We start from the raw sequence: 22060 nt of genomic DNA, 5'->3' as shown, positions 1-22060 counted from the left end.
TTTGTTTCTCTAATCACTTATATCAGATACTTTTTTTTTTTTTTTTTTTTTTTTCGAACCCGTGTCCCCTGCATCGGCAGGCAGACTCTCAACCACTGCGCCACCAGGGAAGCCCATACCAGATACTTTGAGGGGACTTAGAATTATATTGAAGAAAGTTGGATCAAATAAAAATTTAATAGCTAATGTAAGTGGCATCTCTATTTAGCGATCCCTAAAGCCATTGAGTAGTTTTAGGAGAAAAGCTACATGGAGGTAAATCTTCCTTTAAAAAAACAAACAAACAGGGCTTCCCTGGTGGCGCAGTGGTTGGGAGTCCGCCTGCCGATGCAGGGGACACGGGTTCGTGCACCGGTCTAGGAGGATCCCACACGCCGCGGAGCGGCAGGGCCCGTGAGTCATGGCCGCTGAGCCTGCGCGTCCGGAGCCTGTGCTCCGCAACGGGAGAGGCCACAGCAGTGAGAGGCCCGCGTACCACAAAAAAAAAAAAAAGAAAAAAAAACACAAACCCGTATTAATCAGGTGCTTTTTAATATTTAACAAGCATCTATGTTTGCAAGCCAGATATTTCCCTGCCAAGAACATATGCAACACTTTGTGTATAAAATATCTTTAGAATCTATTCAAAAACTGACTCTCCTTGAAGCTTTGCTACTCACTTTCACTGGGCTGCTCTCTCATGGAACTAGTCTCATAGTTTGGATATGTCTTCCATCCTTCTTCATGTTTAATGTAAGCTAATGTAGTTAGCTTTGGGAGTGCCTCAATTCCCCTATCTGATCGCAAGCTCCTTTGGCCCTGAAATTGTATATTTTTTCATGCTGGTGTCAATAATTCCTGGTCAAATATATACACTGGACAGAGTCAAAACATAATAAGGAAAAGCAGGGCTAATACCAAGTACTCTTAAATTCCCAATGGATGTTTTCTGAGTTCTGAGAGGCAATGTTGTAGTGTCCATTAGTAAACTGTTGAGTAAACCAGACATAGCCAAATGTGTAAGCCCGTCAGGGGGCTCAGACAACGAGTCCTGTGTGTGGTCGCTTACGTGGGTGCCGAGGTGAAGGAGCTAAGCAAAGAATCCGCTGGTGTCTAGCAGTGACACGTTTGACTGTCTAGCAATGACAAGGTGGCAGGCTTTTATCAATGTCCTAAAGGTGCTCTCTGAACTCTCACAGTGTCCCCCATAGTGCTTTGTGTATACCAGTTGCTAATAAATTAGTGAATAGAGAGCATTTTGTCAAACATGATAATATGTAGAGTTTGAGGCATGTTACAACCTTGATGCAGAGGACTGATTTTTGCATTTAAAAATCAAGAATGTTCAAGACTAATTATCGGAGAACTCGAGTTGGACAAGAGACTGGTTTCCATGGCAGCACAGACAAGGAAGTGGGTCCTGGGAGAGTTAAAACAGTTATGTGCTCCTTTGAGACTTCAGGGTATCGACACATATCATTCTCACAGACTTACTCCTTGGAAACACTGGGGAGAGCTCTCATTTTCTGTAGTAATTGGTGTATAGATTTTAAGGGAGCAGCAATACAATAATGCCTCCATGCACACAGTAGGTGATGCATCTGAAAAGTATGCGTTTTCTCCGTGTCTGTTATATTGTTAGAGAATTAGCATGTATTTTAAGCATTTGTGTTCACCACGCTAATTCCCACAAATCAAAGAGAATGCTTTTGAAGCAGTAGTGTTCACAAAGAGACTTGCAACCTCCATGTCTCATTTATTCTAAAGTCTGTCCCTTGCACGTTCTGTGAATCAGTCTCAGTACTGATGCCTGCTTTAATAACATCAAAACATCACTGCATGCAAAACTACCAATCCAGTGCCCTTAACTGGCAGAGATGTACCAAAAGCAAATGTGGGGACTGTGGAGATTGGGTGCTATGATATCAGTGGTGTAAGGCATGAGCATCTGTACAGGATCACATGCTACTGAAACATTGGTGCTTGGAGTGTTATGTATGATGTTGTGCATCAGTGAGATACTAAATATATGGGCACATTTCATTATTTACGTTGTAACATTTTAAAGTCAAAAGATAACAGAACATTTAACATGATCTATGAAAGTCTAATTCACAAGTCATAGGAAACAATAATCTAATAATCCTAAAGGGGCCAAGAAAACATTGTTCTCAATTGACATTGTTCTCATTGTTCTCAACTGTTCTCACCCAGTTTTCTCAAATATATGCTGACCCAAATGGCAGGACAGCTTATATCACCAGCCAAATAAAATGGTTCTTCTAAGATTCAGGTCACCGTTTATTTCTTCTATGAAGGCTTTTCTGACCCCGCTTTCCCCACCTGGTAGAATCAATTCAGGGTACTTCAAGAAATACCTCAAATGGACTTGGTTCCACTCTGCCTCCTCCCAGTCTAGCCTGTAATCCCTGGTAAAAAGGGGTCACATCCAGCCTTCTCTTTAATCCCTGGGTTAACTATAGAGTTGGACCTATAAGGTAAACCTACTAATGGTTTGCTAAACAAATGATTGAGCAAATGAATAAATGAATGAAAGCTAGAAGTGAGGATGCTCTAGAGTAACATTGATCAATAAATATCAGCAATACAACTTTTGCTTTTCGGTAGTTCTGGCAGCAAGTCAATTCTTTCGAACCATGAGACTAGAGTGAGTGTGGTGCAGTCTGTGTAAGGACACAGACACAGCAGCAGCAGCCAGCAGAGCCCTGGCAATATGCAAGAAAGCAAGGAGCTGTCTGCAGAAAACTATTAACAACCAAGAATCAGGAGATGACAGACAGATCATCAGAAAAGATCATCTGAGACTGCCACACATAATCACATTAGGATCAGACACTTAGAATTAGAACTGGGTCAGAAGATGACAACTCTCTTACAATGAATGCATAATTGAGAGAAGGACCTAGCCCATCTGCCCGGTGAACTGGATCCAAATGCCTGTATTAAGAGTAACTGAGGGTATAGATGACGTTATAAATTTAGTCATAGGCACTAGGACTATTTTAATAACACTAAAACATTTGTAAATAGCTATGTAGGTTTCCTACACCTACATGTACCATGCAAATATTTTGATCATAACCATCTCTCTAGAATGTTTAGATCAAGTTTTTTTCTTATACTCTCCTTTGCCATTAGTCCATCTTAAATTAAAAACAAATGATCCCCTCCGCCCTTCGCTAAAAAAAAAAATAGTTCAAATGGATTTAGGCTTTCTCCAGAGTAAGTGTATCTGGCTGGACCTCCAGAGGTCTCAACATGTAGCATTACTCTGTTGCAATCAACTGTAGTCCAGAGTTGTGCAGACCTCAGCTGTAAAGGTCTATGCACTTGACACATGGTCTTGCCAGTGAATACATCAGGCCTAATCAAATCATGGAATATGGAATTATGTAGATCAAAAACCCAAGACTGGTTATAGGTAACCAGCATACCCATATTGACTTACAATGAAAAGTAGCTACCAAGGGGACCAGGTTCTAATTTCCTTCAGCAGTCCAATTTATCTATGTCAACAAGCTATGTGTTAGCCAGATTTATGAAAAGAGGTTGGTGGAAATAGGCTTAGAACAAGGTAATTGTGTTATTTGATCTGATTGTTTAATTTCATTAGGTTTTATAAAGACGGCATTGTGTAGAGTTAGAGAATGCTGGCTTATGTTTATGAAGGAGGTATAGTGGATGGTGCAGAGTAGGGGATCTGGAGCCGGTCGGCCTGGGTACAAAGCCAGGTCCTCCACTTAATATGTTTGTAACCTTGCACAAGAAGCCTGGTGTTTCGGGTGCATAACAAATACCCCAAAACTTCATGGCACAGGATTCTATGTGTCAGAAATTTGGACAGGACATAGCAGGGCCAGCTTGTCTCTTCTCACACATTGTAAACCATCATCTGGATGACTTGAAGACTAAGCATTGAAATCATCTTCAGATGACTCATTTACTCACAGTTGATGCTGTTTTCTGAGACCTGAGCTAGGGTTGTTTACTGGAACACCAACAACACCAATAACCTCTCCATGTGGCCTGATTCCTCACAACATAGTGGCTGGTCCAAGTGTAAATGTTCCCAAAGAGAGAGCCAGCCAGAAACTGTATGCTTTTTTTTTTTTAATAAGCTAGCTTTATAAATAAACTAGCTCTTTTAAATAAACTAGCCTGGGAAATCACACAGCATCATTTCCACCATACTCTATTGGCTGGAGAAGCCACAAGTCTCCCCAGGTTCAAGGGAAGGAGATATAGACTGTGCTTCTTGATAGGGAGTGACGGGTTCTGGAAGAACATGTGGGAATGAAAATATTCATGTGGCCATTTTTGGAAAATACAAGTTTCCTCACCTGACTTCTCATTGACTTTCCTTCCCTGTCTGTAATTATAATAACTAGGACAGTAGCCATTCCATTATGTGTGGAATGCATAAGTTAACATTCAAATTCAGCCTTATTTCTAAGATCTTGTCTATATATCACAAGGTGAAACATAAATAGATGATATATGGTCTATATTTGTCCAAAAAGAACTCATTTCTCATTATAATTCCCTATTCCCCACTTACCCAGTGGGAGAGGGAAAGGCGAAGGGGAAGAGTGAGAAAAAGAAGCTGAAAATGGAGAAAGTGGAGGGAAAATCCTAGATGAAATATATGGCTTAAAGAATAATAAAGGTCAAGTGGAAAAAAAAGGGAAAACTACTATTTTGATATCTTGGGGTCGCAATCTGCCTTCATTTTTCAGCATTTTTGCTGACAGAAGAGGCCAGGTCTTGTTTTAGCAATGGTTTCTCATTACTTTTACGATCATGGGCTAATTAGGTAATTCAAAAAAAAAAAACCCACTGTGTACAGTTTCAAGGGAGTCACATGCCTTGTGAAAATCAACGATGCACCCAGAGAAAGAACTCTTGCTCAGTCTGGACAGTGTGGTATATCCTTAGAATAATGTTCAAATACTCAATTTAAAAACATATTGTGTGAATTCTTTTTATATACATCCTTAAAATCTTCACCTCTGAAGTAGTATAGTATCAAATAATACAAATAAATGTGCGTCATTGTAATATCATCAATAAGTTATTCCATGGAATTGGGCCAATAAAATGTGTAGTTCTAAAGTTATAATGCATACATTTCCTAACTGTTTATTCTGTGTATTTATTCATTCATTTACTAAAAACTTTTGTACCCACTAATGTCAGCTCTGCTCTGTACAATATATCTTACAGGTAAACAAAATGATGGTGTCCGCCCTCATGGAATTTATAAGTAATTTTTGTTCACCCTTTATAAACATAATCTATTTCCTAATAAAATGTTGGGGTAATAAGCTGAATATACCCCCAAACATCAAAGTTTGACAAATAATTTGAGATAAGAGAGAACAAACCCTCCTCAAGCTAAGTATTTTCCTTACTAAATTCTAGGCAACATGGAAACTATTAACAGACGTTCAACCTCTCTTCTCTGTATCAATCCATATTCCCAATGTTTCATCATCTTAATAATCATTAATAATGGGAATTGAATACATACCAATAAATCTGGCTTTGAGAAAGTGTTTATTCAGACCTTTGGGGTGAGTTTAATGCATATGGAAAACACAAAAAAATGCAAAAGATTATAAATTCTATACTCTAATTATATATTTCTATGATTTTTAAATGTAAATCTTTCCCATAAGACCACAAATTCTTGAGGTTCACCATTACATCTTAAATCTTGGCATACAGTAGTTACTAAATTAAAAGTTTTGAATAAGCAACTGAATGAAAATGAGAATGAATGAATGAATAAAATAATATTGTAAATCAACTCAGAGTGCAGTTATTTTAACCTATAGAGATTACAGTCAAATCTTTCTTTAATGGTTTTAGAAACAAACTTTTTATTTAAGTTTGTGTTTAGTCAAGACCTTAAGTAGAAAGATTCTACCAATAAGATTTAGCTGGATTGAATTTAAAAGCATGTAAAAGCCATCTACTTCTGTTATTAGTTCGTTCTTTCTTCTCACCCTTTTATTATATTGCCAACTCCAACTTTTGTGCCTTTATTTAATATCTTCTGTTTGCTGTTCAACTCCAGTAGTGGCAGCATTATTTCACCTGGACACATATCCACCAATAATTATCATTCACTCTTTGTTTCATTTGCATGTTATAATACCATTGGTTAAAATTAAACCAGTCAGAGTTGTGAGGTGGAACCACAGTTAAACATAAAAAAACATTTCAGTGTCAGCAGAATACATTATTTAAAATTAAAAAACTTAAACTTCGTTGCATATCTGAAAGTCACTGACTTTCAGGAATAGGTAGTGAATTGGTAAATCCTTCTATACATTCATTACTGAGAAATGATAATGTAAAGTATCATGACTGATGTAACAATGTTTTGAAGATTCATTGGCCTAAATACACAGTTCAGTTTCTTGGTATCTACTCTAATCATGGCATATAAAACAGTAACAACTGGTGTCATACAGAAATTGAAAATATAGTTATTTGGAAATAAAACTGTACATTACACAATGAGCGAAGCATAAAGTACCAAATATATCCTCAATTAAGTTCCATTAAGTAAGTTTAAAACAAATTCCACAACTTTTGTAGCACTGCTCTCAAATTCAACATTTATAGTAGCTATCTGGGTCTTGAAAGAAATGTAATTGAGAAGTAGAATGTCTCAGGTATCAGAATGTGCTTAAGTCAAACAACAAACAAAAAAACTCAAAATGATTTCTTCTCATGCCTCCTTTAGAACATGTATCAAACTTCAAGTTAATCACTTGAGGATTAGATTTTTGTATTAGTGTTAATATATCAAAAAGAATTGTAAACATCTTTTCAAAGGTATCTCCACCAAAGAAAATATTCATAGACACTTTGTCCTCCTACCAAAAGATAATTCTGTGATTTTAAGCAAGTTTATTAGATAGAAGTTTCTAAAGTTTTAAATTATTGTGCCAGAATTAGGACAAGGACACTTAAAATGGTTCTCAGTTCATCATTTTGGCTTTTTGAAGAACACCTATGACATAGTATTAATCATTAGGGATCAATATGGATACCAGGCTTTCATAAGAAATATGTTGTTGACCTTAATAAATCTTCAAGTGTGTAGATAGAGAAATATTTGTACAGGCAATTTTCTGCTGAATTACATTTCCTCCGTGCGCATTCTCATACTACAATATATTTTTTAACAACTTATACTAAAGGTTTGATGTGATAGCAGTTTTCCCAGAGACATTTTTAATTGCTTCACAATGGTTATTTTTATATCTAGTTATGTAATCATCATTATCATTGTCATGATTAATCTGCATTTATATGTTTTGAAAACTTTCTGCTACTATAAATAATGTTGTAACAAATAAAGCTTTTTGATTAGGATACATTTCCATAAGATGAATTACTAGATTAACAGGTTTGAAAATATTTAAGGCTGTTGATAAATTCCATATTTTTTGAAGCAGCCAAAGAAAATTTTCTGTGCTAGAAATGTAAAAAGAATCAGCAGCTAAACTGAGTCACACCTCTAACTTAAATGAAAGGCAGCTCCTAATTTGCGAGTGGGTAATGTTGGCAAAAGTTACATTCCGAGGGTTTTGTATTAGATTTGGCATATATATATTTAGTCATGGGTAGTGTTGTAAAGTTCTCAGCTGCTCACAGAGCAGATTTAGCTTTGAATATAACTAAAGTATACTAGTAACAAATAATGGCTTTCTCTGGGTGCTTCTAAACGTTGCGTTCCTTGCTCCTCATCTTTTTTACTCTTTACTTCTCTGTGTTTTGAATGTTTTCTGTGAGTGCCACCACTCTGAACCTCTTGGAAATAGGATTCTAAGCTTCCAAATGTCTTCTATCTATTTGAGCACTGGGGCTTGAGAAAACGAAAAGGGGTGGGAAATTGGAGGAGGTCTTCTGGGATGCTGAGTGAAGCCTCCAGGACTGGGTACTTCCCAAGGCATTGTGGAGGGAGGTCTGGGAAAGGAGAACAAAAGTCAGACAGACTCTGATGAATCAATGTTCAAAAATAAATAAATAAATAAAAAGACCACTTGCATCAAGAAAGAAAATTATTAAATCCAAGGAGGATATTAGTGTCAAGGGAAGCATCTTTTTGGTTTTATTTTTCTACAATATATAATGTAATACTTTTAGATAATTCAAATGTAAAAATTCAAACATAAATTAAAATGATTTAATTAAATACATGTATATATTTATCTTCTAGAAAATACAAGATAATTCACTAGAAGAAAATCTACATTTAGCTCAAGAGTATCAGAAATTACAGAATATATTCTTAACAGTAAAGGACAACTATTTCAACCTATATGAAAAACAGCTATCACTTGATGGTTCGATTCGAGATAAGAAACAGGTAGGTTTTTCATATTTTTCTAAAAATAATGATTTACTTGATGTATGTACCACAAAAAGTAACAAGTAGTCAGTCATGGGTCTCCAATCTTATGGTAGTCTTTTATATGCCACCAAATGGCATGTTTTCTTTTTGTAAAGTTTTGTTTTATATTTTTATCAACATTTTGAAGTTGAATTTTGAAAAAATATTTGAGAAATGAAAAAGCATACTTTCTAATCCACAATTTTATACTAATTTGCTTTTAATTATTGTGACCTGAACTACCAAATATTTGTAATGCATAGATTTAAATATATTATCATATATTTCAAATTTCAGTTCCATATGTAGGTAACTTTCCGTGATATACCTTTAATTCTTCCTCATGATGTATGGGCTCCATATTTTGGTTCCTATTTTCTTATTAAATATGAGGCTTAATTAGAAGCTTGGAGAAACTTGACCTCTCTGGTTTCTGGAAATCACCAGAAATTCTAAAATATTTTGTAAAATCTTCTATAATACTAAAAGTGGAAAAGCAAAACACACAATATGCCCACAAATCCAAAAGCAAAGAGAAAGGTCCATTCTTAGGGTGTTAAGATACAGCCACTTCCTCTATATTCTTCTCCAGTTACTCATTGACAAGAAACGTTATTTTCCTTTGAATCTTTGTTTCTTCCCAGAATTTAAATTTCAAAAATTAGAGGCATGATTAATTTTTAACAATTCACCTAACTGTAAAAACCAGTAGATTGCTAAGGAATCCTTTCTCCTGTTGTCACTGAGATTACCACACTATCAATTAGTAGCTTAAAACTTCAGTACTGTATTTACTATTATGGAATATTGGGATGACAGGCCAGGATTTGAGTGTAAGCTCTACCAATTACTAGCTCAGTGATCTTGGCAAATTATTTACCCTTTATGACCTCATTTTCTCATCGGTAAAGTGAAATTTACCTCAGAGGAAAATTTTGATTAGGAATAAAAAAGAGACCAACTGCCATAGTTACTTTGAAAATAAAATTACTATGCAACTGTGAGTAACTATTACATTACATTCATCTACTATGCTGCTTATAAACACCCTTTGTTTCCCATCCATCTACTCTCACGGGAGTTAAAGCTTCCAAATATATTGGGAGAGAGAGTGTGTATTTTTCTCTTAAAAATTTGTATTGAAGTAGTAGCAAGATGAAGGTAGATCAAGAAATAAGTGTGTTTGGAAAAGAATTAAGAATACAACTATATGCCAAGATTTTAGTGTCCTCAAACCATTGTGCAGGATTCAAAGAAAGGATATCAGTGTATCCATGGAGGTTTTGCCAATCACTTCACACATTTGACATTGTTATTGAGTTTAAACATATTTCATTTGTTGCTGATAATTGAGGAGGATAAAAGAATCAATGGCTATACTGTATTCCCTTTTCTAACCAGGAGGGAGACAAAAATAAATTTTTATCTATAGTTGTTATCAGTTTGTATAGAATCCTTTGGTGGCAAATGACAAATAAATTAGATACCTGCATAACTAGTGAAGAATTCATGCCTTTAAGAAAGATCCCTAAACATAGTATTTCCATAGTAAGAACCAAGTTGTCTTGATGTCATTTTTGGAATTAAAGCACATCCTGATTCAAGATCCAAGGAGTGAGACCCTGGTATGAACAGACAGTGGAGCATGCTAAGAGATTGGGTTTATGTTTGTGGTGATCCCTCAAACGAATCACTTTTAGCACACCTGTTTCAGGGAAACTTTCAAAGATTTATTTGTACTTCCAATCATTTTTCATTTCCATTCTTCAGCGATGGAGGTCATTAAGTGCAGGCTGCCCTTGTCGGTGTCATGTAGGATCAATTTGCTGCAATGGACAGAGAGGCCTTATTGATGCTGTTAAATCTGTCAGTGAGAAATCATATGTCATTAGTGTCTAATGCACTGCTTACAGGGTGGAATTCGGCCATCAAAACCAAGAAAACCCTTTAATAGTTTAGTCCGTTCTCTTGATAGTGCAGAATTTCCCTTGACCAGTTTAGTTTTGGGTACACAGAAGCGCTGCTCAACCTCTGATTCCCTTGTTGAATTTCCTTGCCAGATAAAATGGAATTTTTTGTATCTCTTTCCTGTTTTAGAATAATTTCATTGATTCTGAACATATGTTCCGTTTGGCAGGGTAAATAATTATATTTTACTTACCATGCTTCTTAGGGAGTATTATTCTTTTTACACAGATTATGCACTTTTCTACTTCTCAGTATTTTTAGACTGAGAGTAGCAAAGAAAGCCTAATGGAAGAGTAAAACAAATTAAGTACAAAAAATAATGTCCCCTTCCTTACCACAAATTTATATACAGGTGGCTCAAATTTTAGAATGTTATAGTATTACTTTTGGTGATAGAATTATGTCTGCTTCTTTTGCACATGTTTCTTGACACTTTCCTGTATGTTTTCTTTTTTTAATTTTATGCTTTAAAAATCAGAAACAAACAAAAACAATTATGCAAAATTCTTATTAGCCATGTTCATGGGTAATGATAGAACAGAATTTAGTCTAAAGCTTCTCAGATCTCGAAATTTAAAATCACACTAAAGAGGAATGAAGGGAAAAATAACCAAAAAACAGGTTGTATTTCTATGTGAAAATGGACATTTTCATCATTTTCGTTGAAAGATTTCAGATATATTTTTCATATATTCTTTTTTTAAAAATACATGAATATGTTGATAAAATTACCATGTGTTTGTTTTAATTGCTATCTCAAGTTCTTCAGGCCTGCAAAGAAAGGTAAGCTAAGCAAGTGTGCAAATGTTGATGGTTCTGTTGGCTGAAAACAAGATCTCTTCCAAAACTGGTTAAAATATATTTTAGTTCTTTTATAAACCACTTATAAAGCTTAACTTTTGCTCTACTCCAATTCTCAGTGCTTTCACACTAAGGGAATACAGATTATTATAGAATCAGTCAGTGCTTAACAAGCACTTATGTGGACAGGTATCTGTGCCATGCAATTTGCAAACATTATCTTTGAAATGTCCCTCAGTAATCCTAGAAATTTTTCTATTATCATTATTATCATCACCTCCTATATAAGATATAGAACTGAGATTGAGTGTGTCACATGGTAACCTGAGTAGAGGAAGACTTACTGAGATGGAAATAAAACTCAGGATTTTCCTACATCCAGCCATTTCATAACCATGACACTACCTCTCTACTTTAACATTACTGAAAAATTCTATACATGTTTCATTGGTTTTAAAAGCATGTAAAAGCCACATAAAGTATGCATTATGTCTCTAGTGTCCAACTGAAACAGATTATTTGATTCACTAATTGCTTTTGTAATTTCATCGCATTGAAGGCACTTTTTCAATGATGATTTTCCAATGAGGAAAGGACTACCTACTTAATTAGAAGCTATTTAATTTCCATAAGTATTATAGATAGGTTTCACAACTCTTAAATTGTAAAACCTTTGGACTAGGAGTGCCTTTAGAAACTTTACCCATCTCTTTAGAAGACTGTGTTACAGATGAGGAGCCTTAGGGCCTGAGTGGCTCAGGGATTTAATACATATACAGTTAATTAGAAGAAAAGTTGGCCTAGGACATAGTTGCCTTAACTTAGGTTCAGATGTTGTCTCCAAGAGACTATAGATGAGCATGTGCTGTGATACTTGTCCAAGGTTTGAAGGGACCAATAGCTGAGAAGTAATGAGTAACTGCCATGGATATGCTCAGATTGGAGCATCACCTTTTAGTGACCTGATCTTGTGAAGGAGTCATGTAGGGACATGAATCAGAGTACTACTCTGGAGGTCTAAGGGGTGCTTCTGGACCTCACAGAATTCAAACACTTCATTCATTCAATTATTCAAAATAAATGATTAATCATCCACTGTACTGACAAAGATACAATAAAGGGCGCAGGAATATGCCACCTCATCTCAGCTTCCACGCTGACTGCTGTGATCCCCAGAGTCCAGGGGATTCTTTCCTAGAATAGACCATAGAATCAAAGCCCAACAACATCCTCTCTTCACCCAGCCAAAGGACAAATCATGAATCTTTGCTCTTTAATCTATATCACCTCAGCCTCAATGGACGGTTTCCATCATAAATTCTCAAAAATATTGTATTATTCAGAGATCTCATTAGCATGTTTTCTCTTTCCTCTTTCAGTTTTCAAACGTGGGTTTCCTCTAAAACTCACTTTACATTGATTGGGTGAGAAGTCAAAGTCAATTCTAGCAGTGAAAAAAATTATTTTCCTATAGAAAATGTGAAAGCTGTTTTAGTTCTCATTTTTATAAGCATTTCATATTGCTTATTATCTTGCATGTATTAAAAATAGGCTTTGAGGGCTTCCCTGGTGGCGCAGTGGTTGCGCGTCCGCCTGCCGATGCAGGGGAACCGGGTTCGCGCCCCGGTCTGGGAGGATCCCACATGCCGCGGAGCTGCTGGGCCCGTGAGCCATGGCCGCTGGGCCTGCGCTCCGGAGCCTGTGCTCCGCAACGGGAGAGGCCGCAGCAGAGGGAGGCCCGCATACCACAAAAAAAAAAAAAAAAAAAAAAAAAAATAGGCTTTGAGTGGTGATTTTTATGTACTTGTTCAAAGTCGATAGAAATTCATTTCTTTGAAAGGAAAACCATAATTTTAAAATAATTTTTGCCTACAACAGGTATGTAATGACTTTGTCAGTATTTCTTCCTCCCTCTCTTAGGACACAGGTATATGAGCATGTGCACACACACACACACACACACACACACACACTTGTGCTAAAGGAATTACCACACTTCATAGACTAATGAGCTTGAATTAAATTCCTACTGTCCCTTTCTCTAAAGAACTCTCAAGAGACCGCTGATCCCTGAGAATGGAATAGACCACTCATCATTTTTGTTTTATCCTAATGAATCTCCCTTTTGCTGTCCAAACCCCATGAGAGAAACACCAAAAACTAAGTATATATTTCTGGATAATACTTTAGAAAAGTCAGCTTGGCTTAAATCAATCTAATTCTTCAGTCTAATGCCAATTTTCAGTGAATTGTAGATTTATGTATCTTTTATGAAATTTTGAGAAGATAATCTTCTGGTAGAGTTATATGACAATAAATAGCTTTTTAATGATAACAACACCTTGAACGTGATTTATTGAGTGTGATGGGACCTCTGATATACCAAAGACACTCAAGGTAAAATTTTGTATACATACATATTTATATATATATATATATATATATATATATATATATATAAATGAGATCCCTCCCCTTGGAACACCAACAGGTTTTGGCACACCATCAACAGTGGGGACCTATCAAGAATAAATCAGGCTGTTTAGAAAATCACAAAGGTTTGAGAGACAACCAGGAGCCTAGGGCAAGTTTTAATGATAAGTTTCAACTACACAAGGCCACTCCTTCAAGACTGGGAGAGGTAATACATAGAAAGTGTTTTGCCTAATACATAGGAAAAAACACAGAGAGTCAAACACAGTGAGAAAGGAAAGGAATATGTTCCAAATCAAAAAACACGATAAAGCCTTAGGAAAGACCTTAATGAAACAGAAGTAATTTTCTTTTCCTGATAAAGAATTCAAAATAATGGTCATAAAGGTGCTCACCAAACTCATGAGAAGAATGGATGAACACAGTGAGAACTGCAACAAGAGAAAATATAAGAAAGTACTGAAGAGAAGTCACAGAGGGACTTCTGTAGAAGTAGAATATGACAAATGAACTGAAAAATATTCTAAAGGGGTTTAACAGCAGACCAGAGAAGCAGCAGAAAAGATCAGGATCTGAAAGACAGGGCACAGGACCTCACCCAAACAGAGCAGCAAAAAGAAAAGAGTTTTAAAAAGTGAGACTAGTTTAAGGGACCTATGGGACAACTTCAAGCACAATAACATTCACATTAGAAAGGTTCCAGAAGGAGAAAAAAGAGAAAGGGGCAGACAATATATTTGAAGCAATAGTGGCTGAAAACTTTTCTAACCTGCAAAAGAAAATAGACATCCAGGTTCAGGAATCCCAGAGAGTTCAAAATAAGATGAACTCAAAGAGACCAAGACACATTATAATTAAAATGTCAAATGTTAAAGAGAGAATTTTAAAAGCAACGAGAGAAAAACAACTTGTTGCCTACAAAGAAAAACCCCTAAGACTATCAGCAGATTTTTCAGCAGAAACTTTGCAGGCCAGAAGGGAGTGAAACAATATATTCAAAGTACTGAAAGGAAAAAACGTCCAAAGAAGAATACACTACCCCAGCAAAACTATCATGAAGGAGAGATAAAGAGGTTTCCATACAAGTAAAAGCTAAAGGAGTGCATCACCACTAAATCAGCCTTACAAAAAATGTTAAAAGGTACTTCATAAGATGAAAATAAATGGCACTAATTAATAACAAGAAAACATGAAAGCAAAAATCTCACTGGTAAAGGTAAATATATAGTAAAGGTAGTGAATTAATCATTAATAAAGCTAGCATAAAGGTTTAAAGACAAAAAATAGTAAAATTAACTAAAACTACAATAATTAGTTAAGGGATATATAAAGTAAAAGATGTAAAATATGTCATCAAAACCATAAAACTGGGGGGAGTAAAAATGTAGAGTTTTGGAATGAATTCAATTTTAACTTGCTACTGGCTTAAAATAGACTATTATATACATAGTATGTTATATGTGAACTCATGGTAACCACAAAGCGTAAACCCATAGCAGATACCCAAAAGAAAATGAGAAAGGAATCTAAACATAAGACTAAAGAAAGTCATTAACCACCAGGAAACAGAGCAGCAGAAAAAACGGAACAGAGAGGAACTACAAAAACAGCCAGAAAACAGTTAACAAAAGGGCAAAGTGCAAACCTATCAATAATTGCTCTAAATGTAAATGGACTAAATTCTCCAATCAAAAGACATAGAGTAGCTAAATGGTTACAAAATAAAAACAAGACTCATCTTTATGCTACCTAGAAGAAACTCACTTCAGATATAAGGACACACACAGACTGAAAGTGAAGAGATGGAGAAAGATTTTCTGTGCAAATAGAAATGAAAGGAAAGCTGGTGTAGTTATACTCATATAAGACAAAATAAACTTTAAAACAAAGACTGTAATAAAAGGCAAAAAAAAGGCATTACATAATGATAAAAGGGTCAACCCAACAAGAAGATGTAACATTTGTAAATACATATGCACCCAACATAGGAGGACAAAAATATATAAAGCAAATATTAACAGACCTAAAGGGAGAAGTGGACAGCAATACAATAATGATAGAAGACTTTAACACCACACTTACATCAATGGACAGATCATCAGACAGAAAATCTGTTAAGAAAACATCAGACTTGGGCTTCCCTAGTGGCACAGTGGTTGAGAATCCGCCTGCCGATGCAGGGGACACGGGTTCATGCCCCGGTCCGGGAAGATCCCACATGCCGCAGAGTGGCTGGGCCCGTGAGCCATGGCCACTGAGCCTGCGCGTCCGGAGCCTGTGCTCTGCAACGGGAAAGGCCACAGCCGTGAGAGGCCCGCGTACCACAAAAAAAAAAAAAAAGAAAAGAAAACATCAGACTTAAATGATACATTAGACAAGATAGACTTAATAGATATGTAAAGAGCATTCCATCCAAAAGTACCAGAATACACATTCTTCTCAAGTGCACATGTAACATTCTCTAGGATAGATCATATGTTAGGCCACAAAATAAGTCTCAATAAATTTAAGGCTGAAATCATATGAAGCATCTCTTCCAACCACAATGGTATAAAACTAGAAATCAATTACAAGAAAAACGTGGAAAACACCAATATGCTATTGAACCACCATTGGGTCAACAAAGAAATAAAAGGAAAAAATTTTTTAAAAAACCTAGAGACAAATGAAAATGGAAATATAACATACCAAAATATGGGATGTAGCAAAAGTGGTTGCAAGAGGGAAATTCATAGCAATACAAGCCAACCTCAAGAAATAAGAAAAATTTCAATTAAACAGTCTAACTTTACACTTAAAGGAATAGAAAAAGAAGAACAAATGAAGCCCAGTGTTAGTAGAAGGAAGGAAATAATAAAGATTGGAGTGGAAATAAATAAAATAGGGACTAAAATGACAGTAGAAAAGATCAATGAAACTAAGAGCTGGTTCTTTGCAAAGGTTAAATAAATTGACAAACCTTTAGCTAGACTCATGAAATAAAAAAGAGAGAGGCTCAAATAAATAAAATCAGAAATAAAACAGTAGTTACAATTGATACCACAGAAATATAAAGGATCATAAGAGACTACTATGAACAATTATGCACCAACAATTTGGACAACATAGAAGAAATGGATAAATTCTTAGAATCATAAAATTTTCCAAGACTGAATCAGGAAGAAATAGAAAAATCTAAATAGACCAATTATGAGTAAGGAGATTGAATCAGTAATCAAAACCCTCCCAACAACAACAACAAAAATCCAGGACCAGACAGCTTCACTAGTGAATTCTACCAAACATTCAAAGAAGATTTAATACCTATTCTCAAACTCTTCCCAAAGGAGGGAATGCTGCCATACTCATTTTATGAGGCCAGGCACCCCGATACCAAAATCACACAAAAAAGAAAATTACAGGCCAATATATCTGATGATCATAGATGCAAAAATCCTCAACAAAATATTAGCAAACTGAATTCAGTAATACATTAAAAGGATTATACACCATGTTCACATGTGATTTGTTCCAGGGTTGCAGGATAGTTCAGCATCCAAAATCAATCAACATGATACACCACATTAACAAAATGAAGGACAAAAATTATATGATCATCTCAATAGATGCAAAGAAAGCATTTGACAAAATCAACATACATTTATGATAAAATTTCAACAAAGTGGGTATAGAAAGAATGTATCTCAACATAATAAAAGCCATGCATGGCAGTCTCACAGCTAACATCATACTCAATAGTGAAAAGCTGAAAACTTTCCCTCTAAGATTGGCAACAAGACAAGGATGCCCACTCTCACCACTTTTATTTAACATAGTTTTGGAAGTCCTTGCCAGAACAATTAGGCAAGAATGAATGAGTGAATGAATACATGAATGAATAGATAGATAGCATCAAATTGGAAAGGTAGATGTAAAACTGTCATTATTTATAGGTGACATGTTTTTGTATATAGAAAACCCTCACAACTCCACCAAAAAATATGTTAAAACTACTAAACAAATTCAGTAAGTTGACAAAGTATAAATTAAGAAAGAGAAATTAAGAAAATCCCATTTACAGTTGTATCAAAAGGAATAAAATATCTAGGAATAAATTTAATCAAGGAGATGAAAGACCTATACACTGAAAACTATGTCATTGATGAAAGAAATTGAGGAAGATGCAAAGAAATGAAAAGATATTCCATGCTCATGGATTGGAAGAATTAATATTGTTAAAATGTTCATATTACCCAAAGCAATATACAGATTCAAAGCAATTCCTATCAAAATTCCAATGGCATTTTTCACAGAAATAGAACAAGCAATCCTAAAATTTGTATGGAAACACAAAAGACCCCAAATAGCCAAAACAATCTTGAGAAAGAAGAACAAAGCTAGAGACATCATGCTTCTTGATTTCAAACTATATTACAAAGCCATTGTAATTAAAACAATATGGTATTGGCATGCAATCCTAAAATTTGTATGGAAACACAGAAGACACTGTGTAGCCACAACAATCTTGAGTAAGGAAAGCAAATTTGGAGACATCATGTTCTGTGACTTCAAACTCTGTTACAAAGCTACATTAATCAAAACAGTATGGCATTTGCATAAAATAGACACATTGGTCAACAGAACAGAATAGAGAACCCAGAAATTAACCCACTCACATATATTCAAGGAGTCAAGACTGTACAATGGGGGAAGGATGGTCTTTTAAATAAGTGGTGTTGGGAAAACTGGACAGCCACATGCCAAAGAACAAAACTAGACCACTGTCTTACATTTACACAAAAATTAACTCGGAGTGAGTTAGACTTGAATGTATGACCTGAAACCATAATACTCCTACAAGAAAAGATTGGCAGTAAGCTATGTGACATTGGTCTTGGTGATGAAGTTTTGCCTCTGACTCCAAAAGCAAAGGCAACAAAAGCAAAAATAAGCAATGGGGCTACATCAAACTAAAACTCTTCTGCACAACAAAGGAAACCAAATGAAAAGACAACCTACTGAATGAGAGAAAATATTTGCAAATCATATATCCTGTAAGGGATTAATATCTAAATTATATAAAGAATTCATAAAACTCAATAGCAAAAAAGACAAACAATTTGATTTAAAAATGGGCAGAGGATCTGAATGAACATTTTTCCAAAGAAGACATACCGATGCCCAACAGGCATATGAAACGATGCTTATCATCACTAATATCAGGAAAATGCAGATCAAAACCACAATGAGGTATCACCTCACACCTGTTAGATTGGCTTTTATTGAAAAGATAAGAAGTAACAAGTGTTGGCAAAGATGTGGAGAAAAGGGAACCCTCATGCACTGTTGATAGGAATGTAAATTGGTGCATCCATTATGGAAAACAGTATGGAGGTTTCTCAAAAAATTAAAAATAGAGCTGCTGTATGATCCAGAAATTCCACTTCTGGGTATTTATCCAAAGAAAATGAAAACACTAATTTGAAAAGATACATGCACCCCTATCTGCATAGCAGCATTATTTACAATAGCCAACATATGGAAGCAAGCTAAGTGTCCATCGATGGATGAATGGATAAACTCAGCCATAGAAGAGAATGAAATCTTGCCATTTGTAACAACATGTATGGACCTTGAGGGAATTACTCTAAGTGAAAGAAGTCAGACAGAGAAATATAAATACCACATGATTTCACTTATACTTGAAACCTAAAAAACAAAACAAACTAAACAAAACCAAAATCATAGATATACAGAACAGAATGTTTGTTGCCAGAGGGAAGGGGATTTGGTGAGTTGGTGAAACAGATGAAAGGCCTCAAGAGGTACAAACATCCAGTTACAAATAAGTCATGGGGCACGTAATGTACAGCATAGTGACTATAATCAATAATATTGTAGAGCATATTTGAAAACTGCATGAGAGTAAATCCTAAAAGCTAACTTTGTATGGTGCTAGATGGCAACTAGACTTATTGTGCTGATCATTTTGCAATGTATGCAAATATCAAATTTTGTACACCTGAAGTGAATACGATATTACACATCAGTTATACCTCAAATTTTAAAAAAGAGTAACTATTGAAAACTACTGTGGACAGATAGACATTAAAAATATTTCCCTTTGTCAGCTGAAGGGTAACCCTCACAGCTTTTCTATAAAAGTTATCCTGAATATGACAGATGTCCCTTTTTAAATTTTGTACTATTCCATCATAGTAAATCACTGATTAAAAAAAAACTATAACCACACCTAACACATTATCTGAGAAAAGGAAAGATAATACCATGGTAAATAATATAGCTTTAGAATTTTTGAAGTTGTGTCAGATATAAAGTCATTCTCAAATTATTTCCTTTGGTGCTGGTAATCAGAATTGTGTTGTCTTTCAAGGAAAAATCCTCATTTTAAAGAAATGTATATGCAATGTACTCATAGGTTATTGAGAAAAGTATATAAAACAAAGCTACTATCTGCATCATGTACATAGAAAAAGAGCAAAAATGTTATCTGTAAAAGCAGAAAAGAATTTGGCTTGCTTGACTTTTTGTATCAAGCATGCTACAGCAATCTTTTGATTCTAATATGAAACTATAATAAGGATCATTGCACTAATGCATGAGGATTTGTGATAATGTTGCAGAAATTTTACTGTCAAAACTGAACTGCAGTGTAATGACTTTTGTTATCATGGTTTCTAATAACTATTCAGCATGAATTGACCCTACATATGCTTTGCGGCAATAATGTGTCAGTAACTCAAAAAGCTAAAAAGGAAATTTTTAAAAGTCAATACAATACTCTGTATGACTTCATGATAACCTTTCTCCATTCTTACTATTAATATTGTTAAAACCATTACAACACAATACATGTAAACTATAGGATCACATGGAAATAAAAGCTTAGACACATTGTGACAGTTCTAACTAAATATACCTAAAAAGTACTCTACAAGAAAACGTGTTCTCCTGTGTTCACCGTGAGAACTAGTTACTGATTGGTCCCTTGCCACTGATGAGTCTATTACTCTCTGGTGTAGGGAACCTTTGATATGTTTCTCTTCTCCCTACAACATGTTAGTTTCTTCTTCTTTTTATGAGATACCTCTCTTTTCTTTCTTCCTTTTGCATCTTTCCTTCTTCACTGCAATATATTTTCACTTCAGTATCTCTTTATTGTATTAAATAAGAGAAAATAAACATAGCGTCTGTTACACACCTCCAATGTGGCAGTCACCAAGCTACGCATTTACAACCTGTGTGAAGCATTGAATGCTGCACCTACCCTATCATAAATAGTCAGTTACGGATAACATTATCATTAGTATTCTATTCTTATTATTTAATTTATAAAAACTCTATGAAACAACTGGACATATTCTCATTTTTCCTCAGGAAACTAAAGTCTGCTGTAACAAAGTACCACAGACTGGGTAGCAGAAACAACAGAAATATATTTTCTCAGTTCTGGAGGCTAGAAGTCCAAGACCATGGTGTCAGCAGGGTTGGTTCCCTGAGGGCTGTGAAGAAAGGATCTCTTCCAGGGCTCTGTCCCTGGCTTGTAGATGACTGTCTTCTCCCTTTGTATTTACACTGTCTTCCCTCTTACACGTCTGTCTAAATTTCCTCTTCTGATAATGACACCAGTAACATTGAATTAGGAACCACCCTTATGACCCCATTTTAACTTAATTATCTCTGTAAAGAGCTTATTTCCAATTACAGTCACATTCTGAGATCCTGGGGGTTTGGATTTCAACATATGAATTTGGGGGAGGGGATACAATAAAACCCATAACATGTGCTTTCTTGTAACTTAAGGCCACACTGCTTTTAAGTGGGAAGCAGTGCTAGAATTCAAACCTAGGCCAATTGGACTCAAGCCCACAGAGTTTCTGCTACTCCACAGCTTCTCTTATAGTTTTTTTCTCTACCCTGCTCAGCCTATTATTCATATACCATATATCATTGCCTCTCTTCAAATGCAAAAGTATTTCAATTATAAATACTTTGTAACACCATTGTACTGGGAAAGATATGACTAAGCAGTGCCTAGTAATGAAATACTTTTTGATGGAGAGATTTTATGCTTTTACACAGGAAGTGGCAGTTCACTTATGTTTCTGAACAATGGTCAGAGATCCAAGCAAAAAAGTTCCTTTCTCACTAAAGAAACTTTAAAATGCCTTCCCATTGCCTCAGACTGGAGAACATGTATTTACCAAAATGGATGATCCTAATCCCATAGGAACTGCAACAGAAATTAAGATGAAGACATAGGATACACATGTTAAAAAAGAGAAAGAGAGAGATAGCAGCTCCAAGCAGCTGCTAGTATTTGCAAAGAATACAGAGGGAAGCAAAGCCTTCTGTGGAAATTTGATGATAGAGCACCAAGCTTGGGAAACATGGTAGCATGACTAGAGTTAGACACACACACACACACACACACACACACACACACAC

General features: G+C 35.4%; 1 protein-coding gene across 1 annotated transcript in view; it reads left to right on the top strand.

Moving 5' to 3' along the window:
* The window catches only part of CCDC178 (coiled-coil domain containing 178), a 379522-nt gene that overhangs the window by 231207 nt on the left and 126255 nt on the right, over positions 1 to 22060 (top strand). Inside the window, exon 18 of the mRNA XM_024120576.1 lies at positions 8237 to 8386. Within this exon, the coding sequence (XP_023976344.1) occupies positions 8237 to 8386 (150 nt within the window). The remainder of the gene's footprint in view (positions 1 to 8236; positions 8387 to 22060) is intronic.

Source organism: Physeter macrocephalus, chromosome 19 (genome assembly GCF_002837175.3).
Source record: "Physeter macrocephalus isolate SW-GA chromosome 19, ASM283717v5, whole genome shotgun sequence".
NCBI classification, from domain to species: domain Eukaryota; kingdom Metazoa; phylum Chordata; class Mammalia; order Artiodactyla; family Physeteridae; genus Physeter; species Physeter macrocephalus.
This window is presented reverse-complemented; position numbering and strand designations above follow the sequence as displayed.